At 56.4% G+C, this 24,490-nt stretch overlaps 1 protein-coding gene across 1 annotated transcript in view; it reads left to right on the forward strand.

Annotated features, from left to right (window-relative positions):
- The first annotated feature begins 518 nt into the window (after positions 1–518).
- Positions 519–24,490, forward strand: part of kmt2a (lysine (K)-specific methyltransferase 2A) — a 33,647-nt gene continuing 9,675 nt past the window's right edge. The window contains exons 1-26 of the mRNA XM_067245837.1: positions 519–764; positions 8,692–8,764; positions 8,924–12,180; positions 12,921–13,098; positions 13,393–13,618; positions 13,779–13,843; positions 14,096–14,653; positions 14,924–15,267; positions 15,442–15,588; positions 16,137–16,235; positions 16,359–16,479; positions 16,656–16,769; positions 17,050–17,234; positions 17,434–17,607; positions 18,183–18,293; positions 18,442–18,515; positions 19,199–19,410; positions 19,501–19,601; positions 19,737–19,874; positions 20,074–20,232; positions 20,439–20,556; positions 20,664–20,742; positions 20,853–21,004; positions 21,124–21,285; positions 21,401–21,567; positions 21,721–24,401. Of these exons, the coding sequence (XP_067101938.1) occupies positions 519–764; positions 8,692–8,764; positions 8,924–12,180; positions 12,921–13,098; positions 13,393–13,618; positions 13,779–13,843; positions 14,096–14,653; positions 14,924–15,267; positions 15,442–15,588; positions 16,137–16,235; positions 16,359–16,479; positions 16,656–16,769; positions 17,050–17,234; positions 17,434–17,607; positions 18,183–18,293; positions 18,442–18,515; positions 19,199–19,410; positions 19,501–19,601; positions 19,737–19,874; positions 20,074–20,232; positions 20,439–20,556; positions 20,664–20,742; positions 20,853–21,004; positions 21,124–21,285; positions 21,401–21,567; positions 21,721–24,401 (9,941 nt within the window). The remainder of the gene's footprint in view (positions 765–8,691; positions 8,765–8,923; positions 12,181–12,920; positions 13,099–13,392; positions 13,619–13,778; positions 13,844–14,095; positions 14,654–14,923; positions 15,268–15,441; positions 15,589–16,136; positions 16,236–16,358; positions 16,480–16,655; positions 16,770–17,049; positions 17,235–17,433; positions 17,608–18,182; positions 18,294–18,441; positions 18,516–19,198; positions 19,411–19,500; positions 19,602–19,736; positions 19,875–20,073; positions 20,233–20,438; positions 20,557–20,663; positions 20,743–20,852; positions 21,005–21,123; positions 21,286–21,400; positions 21,568–21,720; positions 24,402–24,490) is intronic.

The following is a 24,490-nucleotide window of genomic DNA, read 5'->3' on the forward strand; positions in this document are numbered from 1 at the left end:
TTAATGACTCTAGAAGTAGATGACGACTGCTGGTTTATGGATATTTGTTGCAGGGAAGGAGGACTCGTGCAGTTCACTTTACCGCTGCACAGCTCGGATTTGCAATTATAGTTATTGGTGTAGTAATAAAAAACTGTTTATTTTATACCTTGTGTTTTATGTAGTTTATCTAACGCCGTAGGTTTCCTGGTTTCTGCGCATGTGCTTTAGTACCTACTATATTTCTGTGGACAGAGTACTAGAACCCACTGTCGTTGAATTAGCTAGATACCCTGGTAGTTTGACTGAGTCGCTTTTCCCGGGGTAATGCCCTGGAACCTGTTTTTGATCTAGCCACTCAGCGTCTAGAGAGGAACACAGAGACGGGAATGCGTTGTTGGGGCTTCTCGATTTCAACCCTGTAACATGGATAATGATATTTATGTTCATTGGAGAGTGGAGGATGTGTGTGTGTAATGCTGGTTTAGGTGTCCGCCCACTGAGTTGTCTGATCGGAGGGCAGGCAGGCAGAGTGTAAAATGGCGCACAGCTGTCGGTGGCGGTTCCCTGCTCGGCCCGGAGGGAGCAGCAACTCGGGCACCGGGAAGAAAGCGGGCCGAATCCGGGTCACTGCCTCTCTCCGACCGGGCACAGGGACATACCCTAACACGACCGGCCTCGGACCTGGGTTTGATGCTGCGTTACAAGTCTCCTCTGCCATCGGTAGCAACCTGCAGAAATTTCGGGATGTTTTGGGGGAGTCGAGCGGCTCCAGCAGTGGAGAGGTAAGGACCAGTCTGATAGCTGGTGTGTGGTTCATGACTATAGTGTGTGTTACACTACAGTAACTTGTTATTTGGTTAGCTATCTAACTAGCTAGGTCCACTAAGAGTTTCACGTCTCATGCCGCCAGTTTGGTAGGTAAACTTGCTGACAATCTGGGTAGCAAGCTGGCTAGTTCAAGTCAACTTTTATTAACTGGCTAACTTAGCAAGCTTGTTAGCATAAGACCGTTGGCCTTTCTGGCTAGCATCAGTGAGGCAATCAAAACAATTAATTGTTGAGCTAACATTGGCTATAGTAGTCCGTTTCCCAAAATTGTAGGAATGTCTTGGCTAAGTTAGTTAGCTCACTAGCTACTGGAGGAACTAGCTAGTTCATATGAACAGCAGAATTCACATGAAGAGGATCATTCACGACCCTGCTTAGCTAGTAGCGTATGATAACTTGTTTAGCCAGCCTTCAGCTCCCTGTATAGCTACTTGTGTCTGAAGTATTGAGTAGTTACTCGTGTCAAGCCGTTACTGCTAGCGCAATTCACACTGACTGACACACAGAATTGATGCTTTATTTTGAGGCTACTGACTAGCGGGAAAGGTTCATGAGAACTGTGAATCAGGCTAGAAAGCGAGTTTATAATATAGTTTTTTTAGCTGGCTAGACTTGTTCCCCGTACCTTGCTAGCTAGGGTTTGGTGGGTCTGAGTGTGTGTCTGGTGCCATTTGGTGCCCTGGAAGCAACTGTACGACCCCCCATATGGCTAGACTGCTTGAAAACAAAACATGCAGGGAAGAGGGCAAGATACGAGTTGTGGTCCACGCTCGTGCGGCCAACTATTACCGTGTTTAAAATCTGTTATCTTCCCATCCTATATCAGAAAAAAATAAGTATCCGACAAACTCATTTATTCGAAGTGCTTCTCTAGAAAAAGCAAGCGCTTGCTGCCAGGTGTCAAATCTTGGAACAGTCTCAGCTTTTCAGGAGCGCTAGCGCAAGCTACTGTAGCTGAACGTAGCGACTATGGGCTAGTTACCGTGCCAAACCAATTCGTGTCTGCTATTACCAGAAGTATTCTGCTTAAGTTGCAGCGTGACCACTTGGGGGTTATTATTATGTTGATCGTGAAACAAAGATGGCCAATACGTTAGCTTCCATGCTTTTGTAGTTAGCATGAACGCACGCCTAGCTTTCTAGCTAACGTTTGCCAGTCAGTGTGCACCAGCACTACGCACTACGCCACGCTAGCCATGGGAGCACTTGGTGATGCATACAAGGAAAATGGGAGGTGGACATGTTTTCCCCCTCTCCACACAGTGCGTAGCTAGCTTAAAAATAGTCGGAATTATGGTAACTGCTTGTAAAAGAGGCGTGCTGGAGCAGAGGACGCTTGAAAAACATATGGCGAGAGTCTGGAGGTTTCATCAGACGTAAAGGGCTGTGTTTAGTTCTTATTATTCCATATTAGCAGTGGAGTACTGACAGGGCGCTCTTCAGCTACAATAACAACGAGGCTGGACGGACCTTGTGATGTGGGGGTGTGTTCGCTTTAGCGAACTACCATCTTCCTTTTCCATGATGAGCACGCGTCCGTTGCAGTGGGAGTAGACCGTGCGCGTATTCACCACTGTTGTCGAACCGTTGATGTTCATGTGAACCACTCACTGTTTGTAAACATTCAAAAGCAACGTTTATTTTTGTGTACTACTGTATATTTTCCTGCGGTAAATTCGACATCCCGCTAAACTATTGTACAGTACAAACTGTTCTGATGTTGTGATTGGTCCGCATTACGGTCCATACCTCAATGAAATATAACCGCTAGCCTCTCAAGTGGTCCCCAGTGTATTGAAGAAGAGTCTCGGATGAAACACTGATCCAATTCAATTTACATCCCATCCGGCGGTGTTAGTATAAGATTGATTAAACACATGAGATCAAACATTAAAATCCACTGCCTTGATCTTGACTGCTTTAGGCACAAGTGATAATTTTCAGGAGGAACTGTATAGTTTGTGTAGTTTGAGTGAATAGTGCCTCAGGGCTTCCAGTCTCTTCTGCAGATAAGAGGAGCAGGGAGGAGGGGAGGATGAGGGGCTGCTATCTGGAGGGACAGGGGCAGATGTCCCAGAGGAGGCAGCGGGACAGGGACGGTGTGGACACAGCATGGTGGTTCCATTGAGAGGGGATGTTGCGCCTGGCCTGGTCCGGTCTGGCCAGAGAGGCGATACTGGGATTGTTCTGGCTCACTGTTGCCTGCTGGGCCCACGGGGAAGCTTGTAGCCAGACACACTGCCCCCCCAATCCCTCTATCCCGCCTTCCAGGCAGGCCCGAATCTATTCACACACACACACACTCGTCTGAGGCAGAGAGCAACTTTTCTTCTGACAGCTGCCACTTTGGAATAGATTAGGGAGACCTATTGGGGCGCCTCAAAAGGGGCTTGTGTTGCTGTTGTTGTCCAAATGGAAGCATTTGCTGGCTTTTGTCGCTGTGTGTCGAAAATTAATCTTCCTGATCCATCCAAACGTTAGTATTGTGTTTAGTGGCTACTGGCGAGCCTAACCACCGCCAATGTTGACTTTTAGGGGAACCAAACCCCCCTCTCTTCCCCTAGTGTCAAACACACACACCTCTGTCTTTGTTTTTCTTTTTTGGGTAATTGTTTTCTTTTGCTATCCTACTGTCTAGTTGCTCAGGCTCCTGCTCTGTCTGGCCCCAGATTAAGACCGATGTTTAATCACTCATACAGAAGTGCGGGGCGGTGAATAAAGGTATCAGACCCGGTTCTTCTCTGCCCCACTGGGTTTATATAACTGGTGTGTTTGAGTGGAAGGACTCTGGTCTGGCAGGTGTTTGGCCTATTTACATGAACAAGCCCCCCCTCCCCCTCTCCCTCCCCCCACAGACCTTCCCCTCCAGACAGCGTGTGGATGGGAGGAGGAAGCTTTGTGTCATCCTTTATTCCAGCTCTCCCTAAGTGCGGGCGGCTGAAAGAGTGCAGGCTGAGGTATCAAAGGCGGGGGGAGTGCCCCTGCCCCCCCCCCCCTTAGGGAGCACGCTGGGGGGATTAGTCACAGGCCCTTCCAGCCATGGCTTTATGCTGCTACCCCAGCCAGGCAAAGGGCTTTCACCTCCTCTTCAGAAGGAGACCACTGTGTGTGTGTGTGTGTGTGTCTCCCCCCACCCACACACACACACACACACACTTTATGTCCCTTATTGCACCTCTTCAGCCTTTGTTTTGACTAGTGTGCGAGTATTTCAGTCTGCCTGTCTCTGTCCCTGCCTGTCTCTCCCTGCCTGTCTCTATCAGTCCCCGTCTGTCTGCTCTCAGTCCCTGGCCTGCCTCTCTGGTGCTCCAGGTCTGCTGCTCCCTGTCCTGACTTGGTGGGTGGGAGGTGTTGGAACATGAGGCATCAGTCAGCAAAACCAACATGAACTCCTGTGCTTGCCTCCAGGACTAGGTGTCGCGTGGCTCTGAGCTGAGCCTCGCAAATTTGAGCAGAAACTCTGCCTTTCAACTCTTTGCCTTTAATCACCAGGAACACATACCAACCTTTTGGTGGACACGGCCTCGGGCTAATTAGCTTGGCTTAGGCTTTGCTCACATTTGCCGGTCAGCTAAAAACGCAACACCTATTCCTAGAGTGAGATGTCTCTTGTGCAATGGCTCACTGGCCCGTTCGACTGGACTTCCTGTTTTTCCTGCGGATTCCAGGAAGGATTGTGACATCACAGGTGTGTACTACGGGGTGATGTCATCCTGCTGAGATTCCAAGAAGAAACCAGGGTCTGACTGGGAAGGGGGGGGGGGGGGGGCAGGATGGGAGGACAGAGCCCCAGAGCGACTGAGAAGTTAACTAGAAGCAGCAGCCAATTATAAATGGGAGGTATTTTCATGTGGGAGGTATGTTCTGTTTGAGGGCCTCTGCTGCAGCAGTGGGGTGGGGGGTGGAGGGTAGGTTGTAGTAATGAGAGGTTTAGAGACTAGCTGAAGGGAATCAGTACTCTATCAAATATCCCCCAGTGGTACAGCTAATGATCACGTACACTACTTGATGTGGCTAAGTGGGCTGCCAGTGAAGAGATGTGTGTGTTTGTGCCTGAACATCTTTAAAAAAGCTCTTCGCTTTGTTGACAGCTACAGCAGACTCTTCTGGAAAGCCTTCTTTAACAAGCCTTGTTGGAAGTCCTAAACCGTCGCAGCAAGCCTGATTTCTCCTCCTGGCTGTCCTAGCGAAGGGACGCCCATCCCATCTCACCTCCCACACCTGGGTAGCAGCGATGGAGCCCATCACAGCGGCCTCTTCCCCACATCCGGCTGAGGCCTGAAGAGAGGCTGCCAGGGGCTGTCCCAGTGAACCGATATTAGCATACTGATACTAGTCACTTCCTCCCTAGTCAAACCTGCATCTGCATCTCACCAAACCTGTGGTAGGCTTAGATCACTTCACCTCCAGTAGGCTTCTATCTGATCACCTCCAGTAGACCTCGACATGATCACTTCCAGAAGGCCTAGACATGATCACCTCCACTAGGCCTAGACATGATCACCTCCTCTAGACCTAGACATGATCACCTCCACTAGACCTAGACATGATCACCTCCACTAGGCCTAGACATGATCACCTCCACTAGACCTAGACATGATCACCTCCACTAGACCTAGACATGATCACCTCCACTAGGCCTAGACATGATCACCTCCAGTAGGCTTAGACATGATCACCTCCAGTAGGCCTAGACATGATCACCTCCACTAGGCCTAGACATGATCACCTCCAGTAGGCCTAGACATGATCACCTCCAGTAGGCCTAGACATGATCACCTCCAGTAGTCCTCGACATGATCACCTCCAGTAGGCCTCGACATGATCACCTCCAGTAGGCTTCGACATGATCACCTCCAGTAGGCTTCGACATGATCACCTCCACTAGGCCTAGACATGATCACCTCCAGTAGGCCTAGACATGATCACCTCCAGTAGGCCTAGACATGATCACCTCCAGTAGGCTTCGACATGATCACCTCCACTAGGCCTAGACATGATCACCTCCACTAGGCCTAGACATGATCACCTCCAGTAGGCTTCGACATGATCACCTCCAGTAGGCTTCGACACGATCACCTCCAGTAGGCCTAGAGATGATCACCTCCAATAGGCCTGGACATGATTACCTCCAGTAGGCCTAGACATTATCACCTCCAATAGGCCTGGACATGATTACCTCCAGTAGGCCTAGACATTATCACCTCCAATAGGCCTAGACATGATCACCCCCAGTAGGCTTCTATCCAATAAACTGCGGTAGGCTTAGATGTGATGACCTGATTCGGAGCACCTCAATGTCCAGATGAACACGATGGAGATCTAAAACACCCCAACCACAGGGGAGCCAGGGTAACTGTGGGGTAACAGTATACTGCTGCAGCTTTGTTTTCCAGCATGGAGAGAAAGAGAGGCAGGTAGTGAGTGTTACTACAGCAGCCTGCTTCTCCTCATCCCCCTCTCCTCTCCTGGGAGAGGTTGAAAATAGAAAACCAGGATACTACACTACTCTGTCCTCCCCACCCCCATCCCCAGCTCGCTAACCTCTAGCTGTACTCTTGCTGTAAGCTGCGTTACACACCATGTTTACTACTTGCGGTCTCTCCCTCCATCCCTCCCTCCCATGCACACACACACACACAGGGAGGGAGGGAGGGAGGGGAGTGTGTGTGTGTGGGAGTCCTGTTTGGACAGAGATGTAGTAAGCTTCTGTGTTAGCTTGATCAAGCCCCACCTCCTTTCATCCTCCGGTCGCCCCGGGAGACGAGGCAGACTCTGCTGCTGTACCATGTGGTGGACATGCTGCTCCCTACCATTCCCTTCTTTCTTTCCTTCCTCCCCCCCCCTTCACTTCCCTGCCTCCTTCCTCCTCTTTCTCTCTCCTCGCCCCCCCCCCCATTTATCGCTCCTTCCTTTCCATCCCCGCTCTCCTTTTCCCCTGCTTTCCTAGCTCTCCTCCTTGCTTCTCTCCTTCATCCCCTTTATTTCTCTTTCCCCCTTCCCCTCTCTTCTTTCACAACCACTCTCTCTCCTTCCTCTCATCTCTTTTTCATCTCTCCCCCCTATACTTTTCTCTGTCCTTCTCCCCATTTCCTTCCCTTCCCCCTCCCCCCTCCCTTCCTCCCCCCGTCCCTCCCTCCTCCCTCTCTGTCTCATGTTCTGCTTGTTTACATCTTGGCTCTGTGGTTGACGCGTAGGGGTGGGTGTGTGGCTGACGTGAATCGGAGGGGGGAGGGATGTGTTTGCCTGCCTGCCTGCCCGGCTGTGTGTGTATGTTTGTGTGTGTGTGTGTGCGCACACGTGTGGGCGTATTGTGCGTTCGTGTGCTTCTGTGTACATGCATGTGTGCGTTCATGGGTGTTTGCCTGTTTGTGTGTGTGTGCTGCATTTCCTCCCCAAGGCAGAGTTGTGATGTCGTTGAGAGCTACTATGCCCCGCCCCCTGCCCCGACTATGCTCTGCCCCCAGCCCCGCTCTGTCACCTAGCAGCCTGGAAGAGGGAGGTGTAATGCTAAGGGAGGGAGAAACTGAGAGAGACAACGAGATGGGTTAGAGAGAAAGAGAGATTGGGAAGGGCAAGAGAGAGTGAGCGATATGGGGGAGAGAGAGTGAGAGAGATGTGGGAGGGCGAGAGAGTGAGTGAGAAAGACAGAGATGGGGATGGGAGAGAGGATGCCTTGTGTTGCAGCTGACGTGTCCTCCCCTGCCTGGCTTCATCCGCTCCAGTGTTGACAGCAGGTTTGCTGGCTGCTCGTAACCGCAGCTCTGATCAGTACAACATGTACCATGCTAAATAAAGTTACCCTGACACTATGGACTGCACGAGTGCATTGTGTTGTGATCTCATCGCTGGCTGGCAGTGCGTTGACCCGGAGGTGCGTGTGCGCGAGTGTACATGCGCGAGTGTAGCCGTCTTAGACAGCAGCTGCCCTACAAACAGGGACCGAAGGGCTTGGCGTGACTGCAGTAGTACACGCAGCTATAAATAAAGATGAAATGACACGCCCCCCCCTCACTCCTTCTCTCTCTTTCTCACACACACACACACACCTACCTTCTATGCTGTGAGGATGAACAGCACAAAAAGACTGACAAGTGATGAGAAGCCCCAGGGATGCTGACCTGGCCCTCCCCTCCTGCCCTGAGGGCATCTGGTGGGGGGTTGGGGGCTAGTGAGGCTGGGGGGGGGGCAACTGGCATAAGGTGGGGTAGGACAGATAATAAGCCTGTATTTGGGACATGGCATTGATTGAAGGAGATTAGAGAGAGCGTATTTCTATGCCTGCGTGTGTGCGTTTGATGTGGTGGCTGAGACCTCCCTCTCTGGGTGGGACTAATCAGCTTAGTGGTGAGGCTACAGAGGAGACAACAGGACTCTTAGCAGGCCCGACGTGGAGAGACCCTGACTGTGCGAGAGAGAATCTGCGTGCGTGTGACTGTTTTTGAGAGATGGTGTGTGAGATAATGGTGTGGGAGTGTGAGAGTGCGTGTGTGAGAGAGCGTGTGTGTGTGTGTGTGTGTGTGTGAGAGAGAGCGTACGTGAGAGTTAGTGCCCAGGGCCGTCGGTAGCTTTCGGCACCTCATCATGACAGCAGGGAGACAGAAATGGAGAAAGAAGCCGAATGAGTCAGCAGCAAAGAGATTAGACACACACATACACACTGTCGTTTCTGATGCGTGTGTGTGTAGATAACTGTGGTTCTCAGTCCACAGATGAATCAGGAGGAATGTAGGGCAGGTATCAGTAATGTTATGAGGCCGGTCTGCTAGTCTCTTATTACCCAGCTCTCCACAGCTGCTGCAGCTCTGCAGGAGACTTCCGGCATGTTCCGGATGGACGAGGTATATCATAATCATATCTCTCCTTGTCTGTGCTCCGCAGGATGAAGCGTTTGGGGGTTTTGGTACCGTCAGTGAACACAGCAGAGTACAGAGCCCAGTGCGGGCTGCAGAGGGTAAGCACACACGCACACACACACACACACTGATGGATATGAGTGTGTGTGTGTGAGAATATATGCACATGGGGAAAGCGTGTACGCTTTCAAGTGTTTTCTACTGTTACCGTCTGACCTCGTGTGTGTGTGTGTGTGTGTGTGTGTGCGCGCGTCCAGGTCCTACATGGCAGGAGAAGAAGCCCAGAGGCCGGCCCCCCAGAACACCGATTGCCCAGAAAGCAGCGTCGGGCCTCGTCCCCCCTTCCTCCTCCCCTTCCTCCTCCTCTTCCTCGCCGGCCCCGGGGCGACCGGATGGCGCTGAGCAGCCGGGTCATAAGGTGAAGCGTCTGCCAGGCAGGCCCCCTGGCTCCGGGGAGAAGAGGCGGGGGCGACCGCCCACCGTGGGCACCCAGAGACCCTGGCACCCCGGGGAGGAGGGCAGGCTGGCCGGGCCGGAGCAGGAAGACGACGAGGACAAGGACAGGAAGTCGTCCAAGCGGACGCCGCTGGGCTCGGTCCAGCAGCAGGACCCCGAGGCGAAAGGCGGCGACGCCAAGCTGACCAAGCTGAAGCGCCTCCGCGAGGTGAAGCTCAGCCCGCTCAAGTCCCGCCTCCAGGCCATCGCCAGGAAGGGCGTGGCCGTGCCGGGCGTGCCGCGACGCAGACGCGGGAGGCCGCCCTCCGCCGAGCGCCTCAAAGCTCAGGCTGCCGCCGCCGCCCAGGCCTCGGGCCTGGAGGGGAACCACAAGGCTGTGAGGGGGAGAGACTCCCACCCTCCCCTGAGTCCGGATCCCCCGTCGCCAGCCACCTCGCCGCCGGCCTCCCCCTCCCCCTCCAGGCTGGGCCGGCCCCTGGGCCTGAGGCAGAGCCCGCGGCACATCAAGCCTGCCAGGATGGTGCCGCCCGCCAAGCGCACGGACGCCACCATCGCCAAGCAGCTGCTGCAGAGGGCCAAGAAGGGGGTGCAGATGAAGAAGCTGCTGGGGAACGAGGCGGTGGCCATCGGGGCGCCGGGGGCGGCGGGCGGCGAGGGCGGCATCCGCCGCAGGAGGAGGACCCAGCTGAAGAACATCCGGCAGTTCATCATGCCGGTGGTGAGCACCGTGTCGCTGCGCATCATCAAGACGCCCAAGCGCTTCATGGAGGACGAGGGCGGCTTCGGGGCTCCGCCTCCCCACATGAAGGTGCCCAGGTTGGAGACGCCCCCTTCTGTCGCGGTGGCAGCGGCCGCCCCCCCTCCCTCCTCGGCCTCCCCCGTCCAGGCCTCCTCAGCCTCCAACGCCGGGACTCCCACCCCTTCCGACTCCCTCCCTCCCCTGCCGGCCCCCGCCGCCACGCCCGGTGCCCCGCCCCCGCCGGCCGGCATGCCGGCATCCAACGGCCGGTTCAGCAGCAGCGCGGCGTCCTGCGGCTCCATGTCCCAGCACTCCTCCCAGCTGTCCTCGGCCGAGTCGTCCCGCTCCAGCAGCCCCAGCCTGGACGACTCGTCGTGCGACTCCCAGGCCTCAGAGGCCACGCAGGCCCCGTCGGTGGCCGAGCGCCGCCGCGGCCGCTCCTCCTCCCCCCAGGCGGAGCTGCACACCTCACGGCCCCCCTCGCCTCCCTCGGAGCCGGAGGTTCTGGTGGAGCGGGGCCGGCGAGGTCGGAGAGGTCAGGGGTCGGGGCGGGGCAGCGTCGGGGGGCGGGGCAGGGGCATCCTGACCAGCGGGGGGAAGAAGGCCATCATCAGCCCCGCCACGGGGGTCCTCATGTCCTCTTCCGCCCTGGCTGCCTCCCAGCAGGCCTCCTCCACCGCCTCCTCTTCCTCCTCCCCCCCGCCTCCACCGCTCCTCACCCCCCCTCAGCCGCCCCAGTCCGCCACCTCCAACGTGGGCGGCCCCGTAAGCGAGCATCACTCCCAGTCCCCCTGGATCCTGCCGCACCCCATCGCCCCCTTCCTGCAGACCCCAGCCTCACTGGACAAGCGGGGGGGCAGCAGATCCATCCTGAGGGAGCCCACGTTCCGCTGGACCTCGCTGTCTCGCTCCCAGCACCACTACTTCTCCTCCGCCAAGTACGCCAAGGAGGGCCTGATCAGGAAGCCTGTCTTCGATAACTTCCGCCCGCCGCCTCTTACCGCCGAGGACGTGGGCCTGATGCCTGGAGGTGGCGGCTCCGGAGCCGGGGTCGCGCCGGGGGGCTTCCCAGCCCAGGGAGGGGGGTCCGGGTCAGGCTCGCGCCTCTTCTCCCCCCTCCACCACCACCATCACCAGCCCCAGTCCTCAAGGTTCGAGGCGCCCCCTCTCCAGAAGCGCAGTCCCCTGCTGCGAGCCCCACGCTTCACCCCCAGCGAGGCCCACTCCCGGATCTTCGAGTCCGTCACCCTGCACTCTTCTTCGGGCAGCAGCCCCGGGTCCCTGTCCCCCCTCCAGACCTCCTCCAGCTCGTTACGGTCAATCAGACGCAAGAAGAGGCGGGCCCTGGGAACTTTGCGCAGCCAGCCACGGTCCCCGTCGCACTCCATGACCCGGCGAAGCAGCCAATCAGGGGGTCAGGTGTCCGGGCGGGGGGTGTCGGATCTGTCGGGGATGGGGGGCTCTGTGTCCGGCTCTCTGCCCGTGGCGGGGGGTGGGGTGGGGGCGCCCCCCAACCCTCTAGTCACTAGTGCCTTAACTCCTGCCTCCTTCAGCACCTTCTCCAGCCCCGGGGCCCTGGGCCTGCCCTCGCACTCCTCCCCCGACAGCAGGAGGGCGGCTGCCGGCATGGCTTCTTCCTCCTCCTCCCAGCTCTTCCCTCTGTTTGCTTCCAGCTCCCAGGAGCCAGGCCGGGGGGGCGGGGGGAGGGCCGAAGGGGGCAGGAGCGCCACGGCCCCCAAGGAGAAAGACAGGGACACGGAGAAGAGCAGGGAGCGAGAGAAGGAAAACAAGAGGGAGGGGAGGAAGGAGTGGGAGAAAAGAGGAGGGAAGGTCTCCACGCCCGACGCCTCCCCAAGCCCCGCCTCCAGCCTGTTCTCCACCGAGGGAAGGGAGACGGACGACTGCATTTCATCCCTCGCTCCAAAAAAGACTCCCGGCCGAAAGAAGCCGGCATCCGTGGACTCTTCCTCCACTGAAGCTCCGCCCACTGACAAGGGGGCGCTCCAGACCCCTCCCCCCTCCCTGTCCAAGGGTCGTCTGACCAAGAAGGGGCGGCCCTCAGAGAGGGGGGCAGACCCGGAGTTGGAGGACCAGGAGAGGGAGAAACCAAGTGCCCCAACCCAGCCAGCGGGTGGCGTCCCTGGGCAGGCGCAGGGCAGACAGGCCCCTGCCCCGTCTCTTTGCTCCATGCTGGCCCATGCAGAGAAGCAGCCGGTGGCTGACAAGAGTGTGGCACGCGTGCTGAGGAAGGCTAAGGACCAACTCTTCAGTATCGAGAAGATCAAGTCCCTCAAACCCCCCGATCAGCCTAAAGCCCAGGTCTGTCTCCTCTGCTTTCTCTCTCTCCTCATCTCTCCTCCTCTGACTCATCCTGCCCTCCCTTTCTTTTTTCTCTCCCTATGTGCATCTCTCACGTCGCAGACTTCCCTCTGATATTGACAGTTGTGTGGGTTTATCTGAACTCAGTTGATCCTGGTTGGTGTATCACCGTGGCCGTAGAGGCCCCAGTATTGTGACTCTGAAGACTCCCTAGAGAGTTATTACTCAGAGTGAAACCTGTTGACAGGAAAGTCCCAGAAAGGGGGTTATGTTAGGGGAATTCTGGCAACCTCATGCATTATGCAGCGAGAGGCTCAGGGACTGATCTGAAAGTTATTTTGTGTAAAAACACACAAAACTATCAACCCAACCCAGGCACCGGTACTGAGGTGACTGTCGGCGAGGGTGTGTGTTCGTTTTCGTACTTTCGTGACTGTGTTTCAAACCGTTGACGACAGGAAAGACATGGAGCTGAGTCTCTCCTCCCCTGTGGCAGATATGCACATCACATGTGAACCCTAACTTCTCTATTTCTTCACATTTCCATATCTGAACTTCTCTATCTCGACACATATCTATGTCTAGATCTAGCCTGTCTAGCCTCCTTGTGGTTGTTGACGTGTGTGTGTCCAGGGTCAGGAGAGTGACGTGTGTGTGTGTTTATGTCCAGGGTCAGGAGAGTGACGTGTGTGTGTTTATGTCCAGGGTCAGGAGAGTGACGTGTGTGTGTTTATGTCCAGGGTCAGGAGAGCGATTCGTCCGAGGCGTCCGTCCGCGGCCCTCGCATCAAACATGTGTGCCGGCGTGCGGCCGTGGCGCTGGGGCGGAACCGGGCCGTGTTCCCCGACGACATGCCCACCCTCAGTGCCTTGCCCTGGGAGGAGAGGGAGAAGATCCTGTCTTCCATGGGGAACGACGGTGAGAACCACAACCCCCCTAGAACCGCATCAGAACCACAATTTTGCTAGACCCACGTCAGAACCAAACCACACCCAGCCAATTGATAGTGATTTTGCCTACAAGGCCGCTTTACTTTTTAAAACAAAGTTAAGTTTGGATGAACTTGTGTACTGTGGTTGCTTTGGGGATTATCGACAGTAGAGCACAATGCACTCCATTCTTAACACAAACTTTTAGGCTACCATCTCTCTTGAGTAGATCAGTATTTTCTTGGGTCTCATTCACCTGCTTACAAACACCCTGGCTCTGTAGACAAATCATCAGTGGCGGGTTCAGAGGAGGCAGAGCCACAGTCCCCGCCCATCAAGCCAGTGACCCGCAACAAGTCTCTGCAGGAGGCCCCGCCCAGGAAGGGGCGTCGGTCTCGTCGCTGCGGCCAGTGCCCCGGCTGCCAGGTGCCTGAGGACTGTGGTGTGTGCACCAACTGTCTGGACAAGCCAAAGTTTGGGGGACGCAATATCAAGAAGCAGTGTTGCAAGTGAGTCTGGTGGCGATGTTGTAGGTGGTGTGAGTGAAAGAGTGTGAGTGAGAGTGTGAGTGACTGAGTGAGTGAGTGAGTGAGTGTGAGTGAGCGAGTGAGTGAGTGAGTGAGTGAGAGAGTGTGCGTGGGTCTAACGTGGTGTCTCCTCTCCTCCCAGGGTGAGGAAGTGTCAGAACCTCCAATGGATGCCTTCCAAGATGATCCTCCAGAAGCAGGGCAAAGGTCAGCCACGTCCTCACTCCCATCAATCTCTCCGTGTCTGTCTGTGGGGCTCCTCGTCTTTCTCTCCTCGTCTATCTTTATCTCCCTCTCTCTCTCAGCCACTTCCTCACTCCTATCTGTCAGTCTTTCCCTCTCTCTATCCTTGTATCTTTCTTCATTTCTCTTTCTCTCACTCTCTCTCTTGCTCGTCTTTATCTCTGTGTCTTGTTCCTCATCTGTCTCTGAAGAAAGCTTTTCTGTTTCCTCCCTCAGGCAAAAAAGACAAGAAGAAGAAGCTGTCCGATAAGAAGGAGGGGCTTGTGAAAGGGCCAATAACAGAGTCCGGTCTCAAGACGGCCACGCCCATTCTGAAGGAGGAGCCTCCACGCAGGAAGAGTGAGACTCCTCCCCCGAAGGCAGGCGAGGAGAAGCAGTCGTCTCCACCCTCCACCCCTAGCGAGCCTCCTCAGCCCCCCAGCTCAACCCCCACCCCTGCCCAGACACCAGGCCCCACCCTAGAGGCAAAACAAGCTCCACCCCCAACCAACCAGAGCAGTAAGAAAGGACCGAAGTCACAGCAGCCCACCCCTCCCTCCTCTTCCTCCTCCTCCTCCTCTTCCTCCTCTTCTTCCTCCTCTTCCTCTTCCTCTTCTCCATCCCAGAGCTCCCCGTCCCCTCCTGCCCAATCCCAGCTGCCCTCCCAGCAGCAGCAACGCCCTTCACCCAATCAGGCGCCACCAAAAAAGGATGTCCTGCCCAAGGTCCCGCCCTCAGAGCCTAAGAGGAAGCCCCAGCCGCAACCCGGTCTGGCCACACCCACACCAGACACAGGTCAGAGAACTTTCCAGAGATCCATGCTAATTGTTGTTGTTGAGGTTTTAGGGGTGTATTTGATTTGTACCACCTGATGTGCCTGTGTGGGTGTGACTGACACTTCAGGACCAACAGAAAGGCTCAAAGGGGAGGCTAGTGCCCACCTTGTGCACAGTGATCAACCTTGGAAGTGTAACATCACATTCTTATTTGTGTTGTTATCACTGGGGCCTAACGTTACTGAGTGTCTTCCCTCCCTCTCTATGTCCGCTCCACCCCTCCCTGCAGCGTACGAGTCTAAGACGCAGCAGCTGAAGAAGTCGTCCGGGCGCTACCTCCCCTCTCCCCCTCTGAAGCTCAGGCAGAAGGAGCGGGAGAGAGAGAAGGAGAAGGCCCCCATCCCCAGAGCCCTGAGCAGCAGCCGGGCTTTAAACTGGCAGAGCACTCCCTCGGGGGGGCGGCCCTGGCCCCGGGCGCCCTGGGACGGAGTGCACCGCATCCGACTGGACTTCCAGCGCCGGGCCGCTGAGCCGGACAGGGTGTGGCAGGCCGGCGGGCTCAGCCTCCTCACCTCCACGCCCATCACGCCTCGCGTCATCTGCTTCCTGTGCGCCAGCAGTGGCAACGTCGAGGTGAGGGAGAGGGGGGAGGGGTTTCTGTAAATACCTATTGACATTAAACAGCAATCAAAGTAAACATCAATATTTGATATGCATGGATGGGGGGGGAGAATGGGTGTTTTGTGAGCACACACTAACACACACTAACACACACTCTGACGGCCTCCCTCTCTTCCTCTCCTCCAGTTTGTCTTCTGCCAGGTGTGCTGTGAGCCCTTCCATCTGTTCTGCCTGGCCGAGGCAGAGCGCCCCCTGGAGGAGCAGAGGGAGAACTGGTGCTGCCGGCTATGCCGCTTCTGCCAGACCTGCGGAAGGCAGCACCAGAAGACCAAAGTAAGTGTGGGTCGTACTGGGTCGTACTAGGTGGTACTGGGTCGTACTAGGTGGTACTGGGTCGTACTACGTGGTACTGGGTCTAGGTGGTACTGGGTCTAGGTGGTACTGGGTCTAGGTGGTACTGGGTCTGGTCCATTATGATCTTGGTCCTATCTGAGTAAGGATGGAGAACAGTGTGATTGACTGCAGGAAGCTGTTATCCATAGATGAAGCTTCCCTCTTTGCAGCTCACAAACATGCTGAGAGAAAGCTACAAGTCCAAAGTGAATGAATTACTCGTCGGTGACGTTCAGAAACTGACCGAATCTGTTGGTATTTTTCCGTAGGTATTAATAGATTGTTGAGGTATTTTTCCATGACCTCATCAGCCTGCTCAGACAGTTGTGCATAGCTGTAGACATCAGCTGTTGTCTGGCTGGCCCTGTGGTCATGACTGAGGAAACAGAGCCCATTCTCAGTGGTCTATAACCTCTCTGACATCTCTCTCTCCCCCCCCCCTTCTCTCTCTCTCTCTGTCTCCCTCTCCCCCTCTCTCTCCCCTACAGCAGCCTCTGCTGGAGTGTGATAAGTGCCGTAACAGCTACCACCCCGAGTGCCTGGCCCCCAACCACCCCACCGCCCCCACCAAGAAGAAGAGAGTCTGGGTGCGTACACACACACACAAGCGTGTCTCCATGATCATCACCTACCTCCTCCAGCCCTCCATCCTTTCTCCCTCTGCTCTGCAGGGGTGACTGTACTAACACTCCTGTGGTTTGTGTGTCCAGGTGTGCACCAAGTGTGTGCGCTGTAAGAGTTGTGGAGCCACCAAGCCCGGGAAGGCGTGGGACGCCCAGTGGTCACATGACTTCTCGCTCTGTCACGACTGTGCCAAACTCTTTGCTAAAGGTGAGTCGCCAGGGTGCCGCAGAACTGCAATACCCACAAGGCCCTGAGTGGCGCTGAATTACAATAACCCTGAGACAACAACCAGAATTTAATATAGATAGCTGAGTAATGCTGAACTTCTGAACACATCCCTGAGATACCTGATGCATTTCTGCTCGTGTGTGTCTGTTGCCCAGGTAACTTCTGCCCGCTGTGTAACAAGTGCTATGACGATGACGACTTCGACAGCAAGATGATGCAGTGCGGCCGCTGTGACCACTGGGTGCACTCCAAGTGTGAGGGCCTGACAGGTGAGAGACACCGCGGGGTCAGGTGCTGGGGAGGAGGGCCTGACAGGTGAGAGACACCGCGGGGTCAGGTGCTGGGAAGGAGTGGGCTAACAAGTCTCTCTCTGTGTGTCTTTCTTCTTTCTCTCCCTCTCTCTTTTTCCATCTCTCTCAATGTCTGTCTCCTCTCTCTCTTTATCCCTTTCTCTCTCCTGTCTCTCTCCATATCCCTCTGTCTCTTTCTCTGTCTCTCTCTCTCTCTCTGCGTCTCTCTCTCTCTCTGCGTCTCTCTCTGCGTCTCTAGATGAGATGTACGAGTTAATGTCCAAGCTGCCAGAGAGCGTGGCCTACACGTGCACCCACTGTACAGAGCGCCCCCCGGCGGAGTGGAGGACTGCCCTGGAGAGGGAGCAGCAGGCTGGGATCAGACAGGTCCTCACGGCCCTGCTCAACTCCCGCACCTCCACACACCTGCTGCGCTACCGCCAGGTGAGGCTGCACACACACGCGTGTCCACACACCTGCTACACAGACTCTTTCACACACACACACACACACACACGTATCAATATACCTGCTACCACACACCTAGCCACACCTAGTGAGCCTCAGACACATTAGAAGACATATACCATTTACGACACGTGCTCACACACACTCCTCTGCCCCCTCCTCCGCCCCCCCTCAGGCGGTGATGAAGCCCCCAGAGCTGAACCCAGAGACGGAGGAGAGGCTCCCCTCCCGGAGGTCCCCCGAGGGCCCCGACCCTCCCGTCTTGACCGAGGTGGGGCCCCCCAGCGACTCCCCCCCAGACCTGGAGTCTGTGGAGAAGAAGATGGACCGAGGGCTCTACAAGTCTGTGGTAGGTTCCACCCCGTGCTTACACACATAAACACGCACGCACACACATTTTGTCCATCCATCCCTGTGGGAATTCAGTCCCATTAAAAATCCAGTTTCCTCTAACATTAGCCTCAAACCTAACGTTAACCCCAAATCGAAGCCTAACCATATCTCTTAACCTTAACGATAAAACTATCCCTAACTCCTAACCCCAGCCCTTAACCCTTAATGTAATTCTAGCACAACCGTAACCCTAAACCCCTAAACAACCATAGAAGTAGCAACGAAAGAAAATTGATTTCTGTTCCCCACAATGCTATTAAAACAAGGCCAATACACACATACGCGCACATGGACATACACTCTCATCTGAACAGTCTGCCACCCGCCAGGTGCGCTCGGTTTGTTGTTCACAGGTGAGAGGAGATCACAGCCTCACACCTCCTACACACAGTGTCACCCTGTGGGAGAACATAACACAGACAGGCCTGTGTGTGTGGCCAGGAGGGAGGTAGCTGACGAGAGAAGGCAGGGAGGGGAGGAAGGGAGGAGAGGTTCACTGGGCACTTGTAACTTTCCGCATGTGTGTTTCAGCTGGAGTTCAGTGATGACATTGTGAAGATCATCCAGGCAGCCATGAACAGTGATGGAGGCCAGCCAGAGAACCGCAAGGCCAACAGCATGGTCAAGAGCTTCTTCACACGGGTCAGTGACGACACCCACTTGCACACACCTGGGGTCTCTGTCTGGCCAGGGTGAACCAAATCAAATGCACCTAAAGTAATCAAGCTGGTGTTAATTATGCTGTTAACAACCACATTCCTCCCCCCCTTTCCTTGTCTCTCTATCACAGCAAATGGAGAGGGTCTTCCCTTGGTTTAAGGTGAAGGAGTCCAGCTACTGGGAAAGTCACCAAGTCTCCCCCAAGTGAGTGTCTCTCAGGTCCTTGTGTTTCCACTGCTGGGTGTGTGTGTGTGACATGGGACAATCTGTCGAGGTGTACACACGGTCACATCAAGGCTTCACTCTGAGATGATGTGCTGAATTAGTCATGCTGCTGAGGCTGATAGTGTTACGATGAGGATGGGGGGGGGGGGTGTTAGAATTGGTTTCTCGGGGGTGGCTGGAGGAGGAGTTAGCTGAGATCTATAGGTCTAGCCCTGCTTTCAGCCTTCAGTGTGTCTGTCTCGCTCTCTCTGTCTTTCTTCATCATGCTCTTTCTCACCATTTTTTATTCCTTCCTCTCACGCTCTCTTTTCTATCTTGTTGTCTCTTTTTGTCACTGTCTGTTCTCTCTGCTCTCTCTCTCGCTCTCTCCCTCTCTCTATCTCGCTCTCTCTCTCTCAAACATGCTGTCTCTCTCTCACACTGTCTCTCTCACTCACTCTCCCTCCCCCTCTCAGCAATGTAAGATCACAGCTCCCAGACAGCCTGTGGTTGACTTGTGGTTAGATAGCTGATCCAGCCCATTTGTTAAACAGCGTGTGTTTTAAGAGGACTTTTTATCAGGATAATCCAGGCTGTGCAGAGTTTAGAGAAGGTTTGAGGGGGTGCGTCTTCTATGCATGTGCCTCATTCATCTCTGTGTGTGTGTGTGTGTGTGTGTGTAGCAGCGGACTCCTCCCCCACGCCGTCCTGCCCCCCTCCCTGGACCACAACTACGCCCAGTGGCAGGAGCGTGAGGAGCAGTCCCGGGCCGAGCAGCCCCCCCTCATGAAGAAGATCATCCCGGCTCCCCGGCCCAAGACCCCCGGGGAGCCCGACTCCCCCACCTTCCCCGCGCCGCCTCCCCATCTGCCTCCCCCTCCCCCCCTGCTGCATGGTAAGGGCTGCCGGCGCAGTCACAGACTCAACTCTGGCTCTGCTTTCTGTTCTCCCGTTGGTAACGTGTGTGTGTGTCTCACTCTGACAGACCTGGGTCGTGAGGACAGTCCTGACGTCCTCCCTCCACCAGGGGTCAGTGACAACCGTCAGTGTGTTCTGTGTCTGAAGTACGGGGACGAGAACACCAACGTGAGTCTCGCCTCTCCACACACACATTCACACACACACACACACAGATACAAAAACATGCACACTTAAACAGACACATACAAAGAGCCTATAAGCCTAATCGAATACCCTCTGTGTGTGTGTGTGTGTCTTCAGGAGGGCGGCCGGCTCCTGTACATGGGTCAGAATGAGTGGACCCATGTGAACTGTGCTCTGTGGTCGGCCGAGGTGTTTGAGGACGACGACGGCTCTCTGAAGAACGTCCACATGGCCGTTCACCGAGGGAGGCAGCTGGTGAGGCAGGAGGCCTCTCTAGAGGCAGGAGGGCTGGGGAGATGTAGAGAGCTGGCTGTGTAGACCAGACATTCACGAATAGGCCATTTCTGTAGCTTTTTATTGTCTGACAATGTCAATTTCTAATGTATGTTTGTGTGTCGGCGTGCGTGTGTTTGTGTGTGTGTGTGTGTGTGTACGCCCCTCCTTCCCTCCCCAGCGCTGTGAGAGCTGCCAGAGGCCTGGGGCCACTGTGGGCTGCTGTCTGACCTCCTGCTCCAGCACCTACCACTTCATGTGCGCCCGGCAGAAACACTGTGTCTTCCTGGAGGACAAAAAGGTCTACTGCCAACGCCACAGGGACCTCAGCAAGGGGGAGGTGAGAGCAAACCTGGTCTGGAGCCTAGCCTGTCCTGTGTTCACTGTAGTTTCTGTAGCTTGCCTCTGGAGGGAGCCTGTAGTTACTGTACACTGCCTCTAGGGGGTGCCTAATCTGCCCTGTGTTGGCTGTTAGTACTGCAGACTGTACCCTGCCTCTAGGGAGTGTCACTTGTGTTGACTGTCGTTCCTGTACCCTGCCTCTAGGTGGTGTCAGAGTCTGGGTTTGAGGTGACCCGGCGGGTTCTGGTGGACCTGGAAGGGATCAGCCTCAAGAAGAAGTTCCTCACAGGCCTGGAGCCCGAGAATGTCCACATGATGATAGGTGCGTGTGTGTGTGTGCGCGTGCGTGTCATGCGTGTGTCTGTGTGTGTGATACACATTAGTACCCGTACTCTTTCCATTTCACTGACCCTCTGTGTGTTTCTGCAGGCTCTTTGACCATCGACTGTCTGGGAATACTGACTGAGCTGTCGGACTGTGAGCGCAAGCTCTTTCCCATAGGATACCAGTAAGGACATCCTGTATACAGTATATCATAGTATATCTTCAGTGTACTAATACAGACCTATGAAAAATGTGTTTTCGTGAACGTAATGTGCTTTGTGTGCGTGTGTCCAGGTGTTCCAGGGTGTACTGGAGTACCCTAGATGCCCGCAAGCGTTGTGTGTACACCTGCAGGATCCTGGTGTGTCGCCCCCCAGTGGTGGAGTCTGAGATGTCAGCTCCAGAAGAGAACCGCACCATCGCACACAGCCCTCTGTCTCTCTCAGGTACAGACACACACACACACATGCAGAAAAAGAATGTTTACTGATAAGTGTTATTTATCAGTGTGAAGATGTACCAGGGCCTCATGGTGTGTCTACCCCCCCCCCCCCCCCCCCCCCAGATAAAGAGCTGTCTCCGTGGTCGGACCCCTTCGACTCCCCCAAGCGCTCCGACGCCCTGTCCCCCCCCACTACCCCTAAACTGAGGGTGTACTCCCGCAACAGGCACCCCAGCTACCCCCCCTGTCAGCGATCACCAGGGTCCAGACCTCTGCCCTCTCCAGGTAAACACACCCACACACATACATCCCACACACACACACACATATCCTGTACACATCATACACACGCCCACATTCAACCACAGTCCTCCCTCATACCGGTCTCTGTCCTCCCCAGACGGGTCGTCCCAGGCGGTCCATGAGATAGTCACGGTGGGAGATCCTCTGCTGAGCTCCAGCCTGAAAAGCATCGGGTCCCGGCGCCACAGCACCCCTTCGCTGTCCCCGCCTCTGCCCCCCCACTCCGCCAGGCACAAAGGTCTGGCCTCCACCCCGCCAGGCCACATACGCCCCCTCCCCTCCCAGACACGCGCCCTCTCCTCCCCCCCACCGTCTCTCACGCGCCCCTTCTCCTCCCCCCCGCCCACACACGCCCGGACGCTGTCCTCCCCCTCTGTGTCCCACATAAGAACTCTCTCGTCCCCCACTTCGTCTCACGCCCGCCCCCTCTCCTCCCCCCCTCCGCTCATCCCCTCCCCTATGAGGGATCCGGAGAGGGCCCGAGGGTCCTGCAGAGATCCAGCCCACAGGGAGGCAGAGAGGAGCCGGCAGCCCAGGGGAGAGCACAGCCTGAGGGAGGCAGAGAGGATCCGGCAGCCTAGCAGAGACCCAGGGATGAGGGGGACAGAGAGGAGCCGGGGGCCTGGCAGAGAGCAGAGTCTCAAGGAGGCCGAGCGGGCCAAAGGGTCCAGAGACTCATGTTTGAGGGACATGGAGAAAGCCCGGCCAGCCAGAGATCCAGCCCTTAAGGAGCCAGAGAAAGGGAGGCCGTTGAGTAAAGACCCCAGTCATAAGGACACAGACAGGGGTAGGCCTTCCAACAGAGACCCAGGCTTGAAGGAGTCAGAGAAGGGTAGGCCGCCCAGCAAAACCCAAGGTCTCAAGGAAACAGAGAGGGGCAGACAGCCCAGCAAAGACCCAGGGAGGGAGTTTGACAAGAGCAGGCTGTCAGGCCATGCCCAGAGAGACACAGAGAAGGGCAGAGCACCAGGTGGAGACCCAAGCTCCAGGGATTCAGAGAGGGATAAATCATCCAGCAAAGACCCTGGTCCTAGAGAAGCAGAGAGAGGCAAAGCACCTCGAGAACAGAGCCTGAAAGACACAGAGAGGACCAGGCCCTCCAGCAGAGAGCCAGGACAGAGGGACGGAGAGAAGGCTAGGCCGTCGAACCGGGACACAGAGAGAGGCAGGCTGTCTAACAAAGACCCAGGCTCAAAGGATGCCGACAGGGGTAGGCCACACAGCAAAGATCCAGGCCTGAGAGACATGGAGAAGAGCAGACAGGCTAGTCGAGAGCCAGGCTTAGCCGAGAGGTCTAGACCGGGCAGTGGAAGTAAGAGCCAGGGCCGGGAGCCCAGCTCTGCGAGTCCTGGAGCCCAGCACAGACCCTCCCACGGCCAGGCTGAGAGGAAGGCCGAGGCTGGGGGGAAGGAGGGAATCTCCAGGCTGGGCGCTGGAGGCCCTGGGTTGGCCAGTGTGGGCCAGGCTTCACCAGTGCTGGGCACAGCCATACTGACCAGCCACCAGAAGGGGGGAAGTGCCAGGACGGAGAAGAGCAAGCAGAAAGATACTGAACAGTCAGGTGGTTTGATGGGGCTGTCTCGCCAGCGCCCCCTCTCCACTTCCACACCCTTGCCCAAGGACGGCACCCCCGCCCCCCTGCCCAAAGACCGGTCTAACCCAGGAAAGGATGGGGCCTCGGTCATTAAGGATGCTGGCAAGCCCGTCTCCCCCCAGCGCACCTACGAGCGGGTCGGAGGGAAGAAGACCCTGGAGTATCCGTCCGGCCCCGCGCCCGCCGCCGCGCTCAAACCACTGTGGTCCTCCAGTACCATGTCTGAGGATGACATCATCAGACGCGGCTCCTCACAGGCAGCGCCGATTACTGTCCCCGCCGCCGGTCACATGACCACCTCTGGCACCAAAGACAAGCCGACCCGAGGCAGGACGGGTGGCAGCAGGGAGGTTTCCAAGGAGAGGGGGGAGAAGCACCCCCCCAACAGCAACAAGACTCTTCTGCTCAACAACAGCACCAAGGCCAGCATGGCCCCCACGACCCAGACCCAGACCCCCCCCCAGATCAGCAGCAACAGCAAAGCCCTCCCGGTCACCAACAGCTCCAAGGCATCTGGGAAGGTGGAGGTGGAGAGGCATGAGAAGGAGGCTGCAGACAGCCGCTCCTCCAGGAACAGGGAGAGGCTGTCCAGCCCGGAGAGGAGACCCAGCCCCAGCCTGGAGCCCAGGCACACCTCCGCCCCACAGCCCCCAAACGAGCTCTCCTCCAGGGACAAGAAGAGAGCCGTCAAGGTCTCTCAGCCCCAGCTAAAGACGGATCCCAACGGGACCAACACTATTAGCAGCACGTCCTCTGACTCCTCCTCCACAACCTCCCTCACCACCACCTCCCCGGCCGGACAGGGTACCACCAGGCCCCGCGCCTCCTCACGCCCGCCCCTGTTCTCCTCGGCCAGCAGCTCTGAGAGCTCCGAGTCCGAGAGCCAACCCCACACCGAGCACCCCCCGGCCCGCCCCCAACGCCGCCTCCTATCCCGTGGCACGGAGGACGACCGGGAAGGACCTGAGGCGGACCGGGATGACGACCACGCCCTGGAAGATGATGGGAGCTTGGACAAGCACCAGGAGGACGACAGCGACGGATCTGGCTCGGCCAAGCGCCGCTACCCGCGCCGCAGCGCCCGCGCTCGCTCCAACATGTTCTACGGGCTCACGCCCTTCTATGGCGTGCGTTCTTATGGAGAGGAGGACCTCCCGTTCTATGCCAGCGGGGAGGGGCTAGGCCCCGGCGCCGGGGCGGGAGGAGGGAAGAAGAGAAGCGGAGGAGGCAGGAGGTCGGCAGAGGGACAGGTGGACGGGGCTGACGACATGAGCACCTCTTCCTCCTCAGGGGACAGCGCAGAGGAGGAAGAAGGCAGCCTGAACCCCAAGGATCCCTACTACTACAACTTCACCAGGACCATCGTCACCCCTGGGGGGGGCTTGCCCTCCATCGAGGGCATCGACCAGTGTCTGGGGAGGGGCTCCCAGCTGCAGCGCTTCCTGAAGGACGAGGAGGAGGAGGCAGTGAGCCGGGGAGCGTCGGAAGAGGGCCTACCCCACATGTAAGTACCGCACCTCAGGACGCTATGTAACGCGAACCGCTTAGCCCGTTTGTTAAATTCAAATTTGTATTTTAATGGTGCCTGTTGGT

This window comes from Osmerus mordax, chromosome 11 (assembly GCF_038355195.1).
Source record: "Osmerus mordax isolate fOsmMor3 chromosome 11, fOsmMor3.pri, whole genome shotgun sequence".
Lineage (NCBI taxonomy): Eukaryota > Metazoa > Chordata > Actinopteri > Osmeriformes > Osmeridae > Osmerus > Osmerus mordax.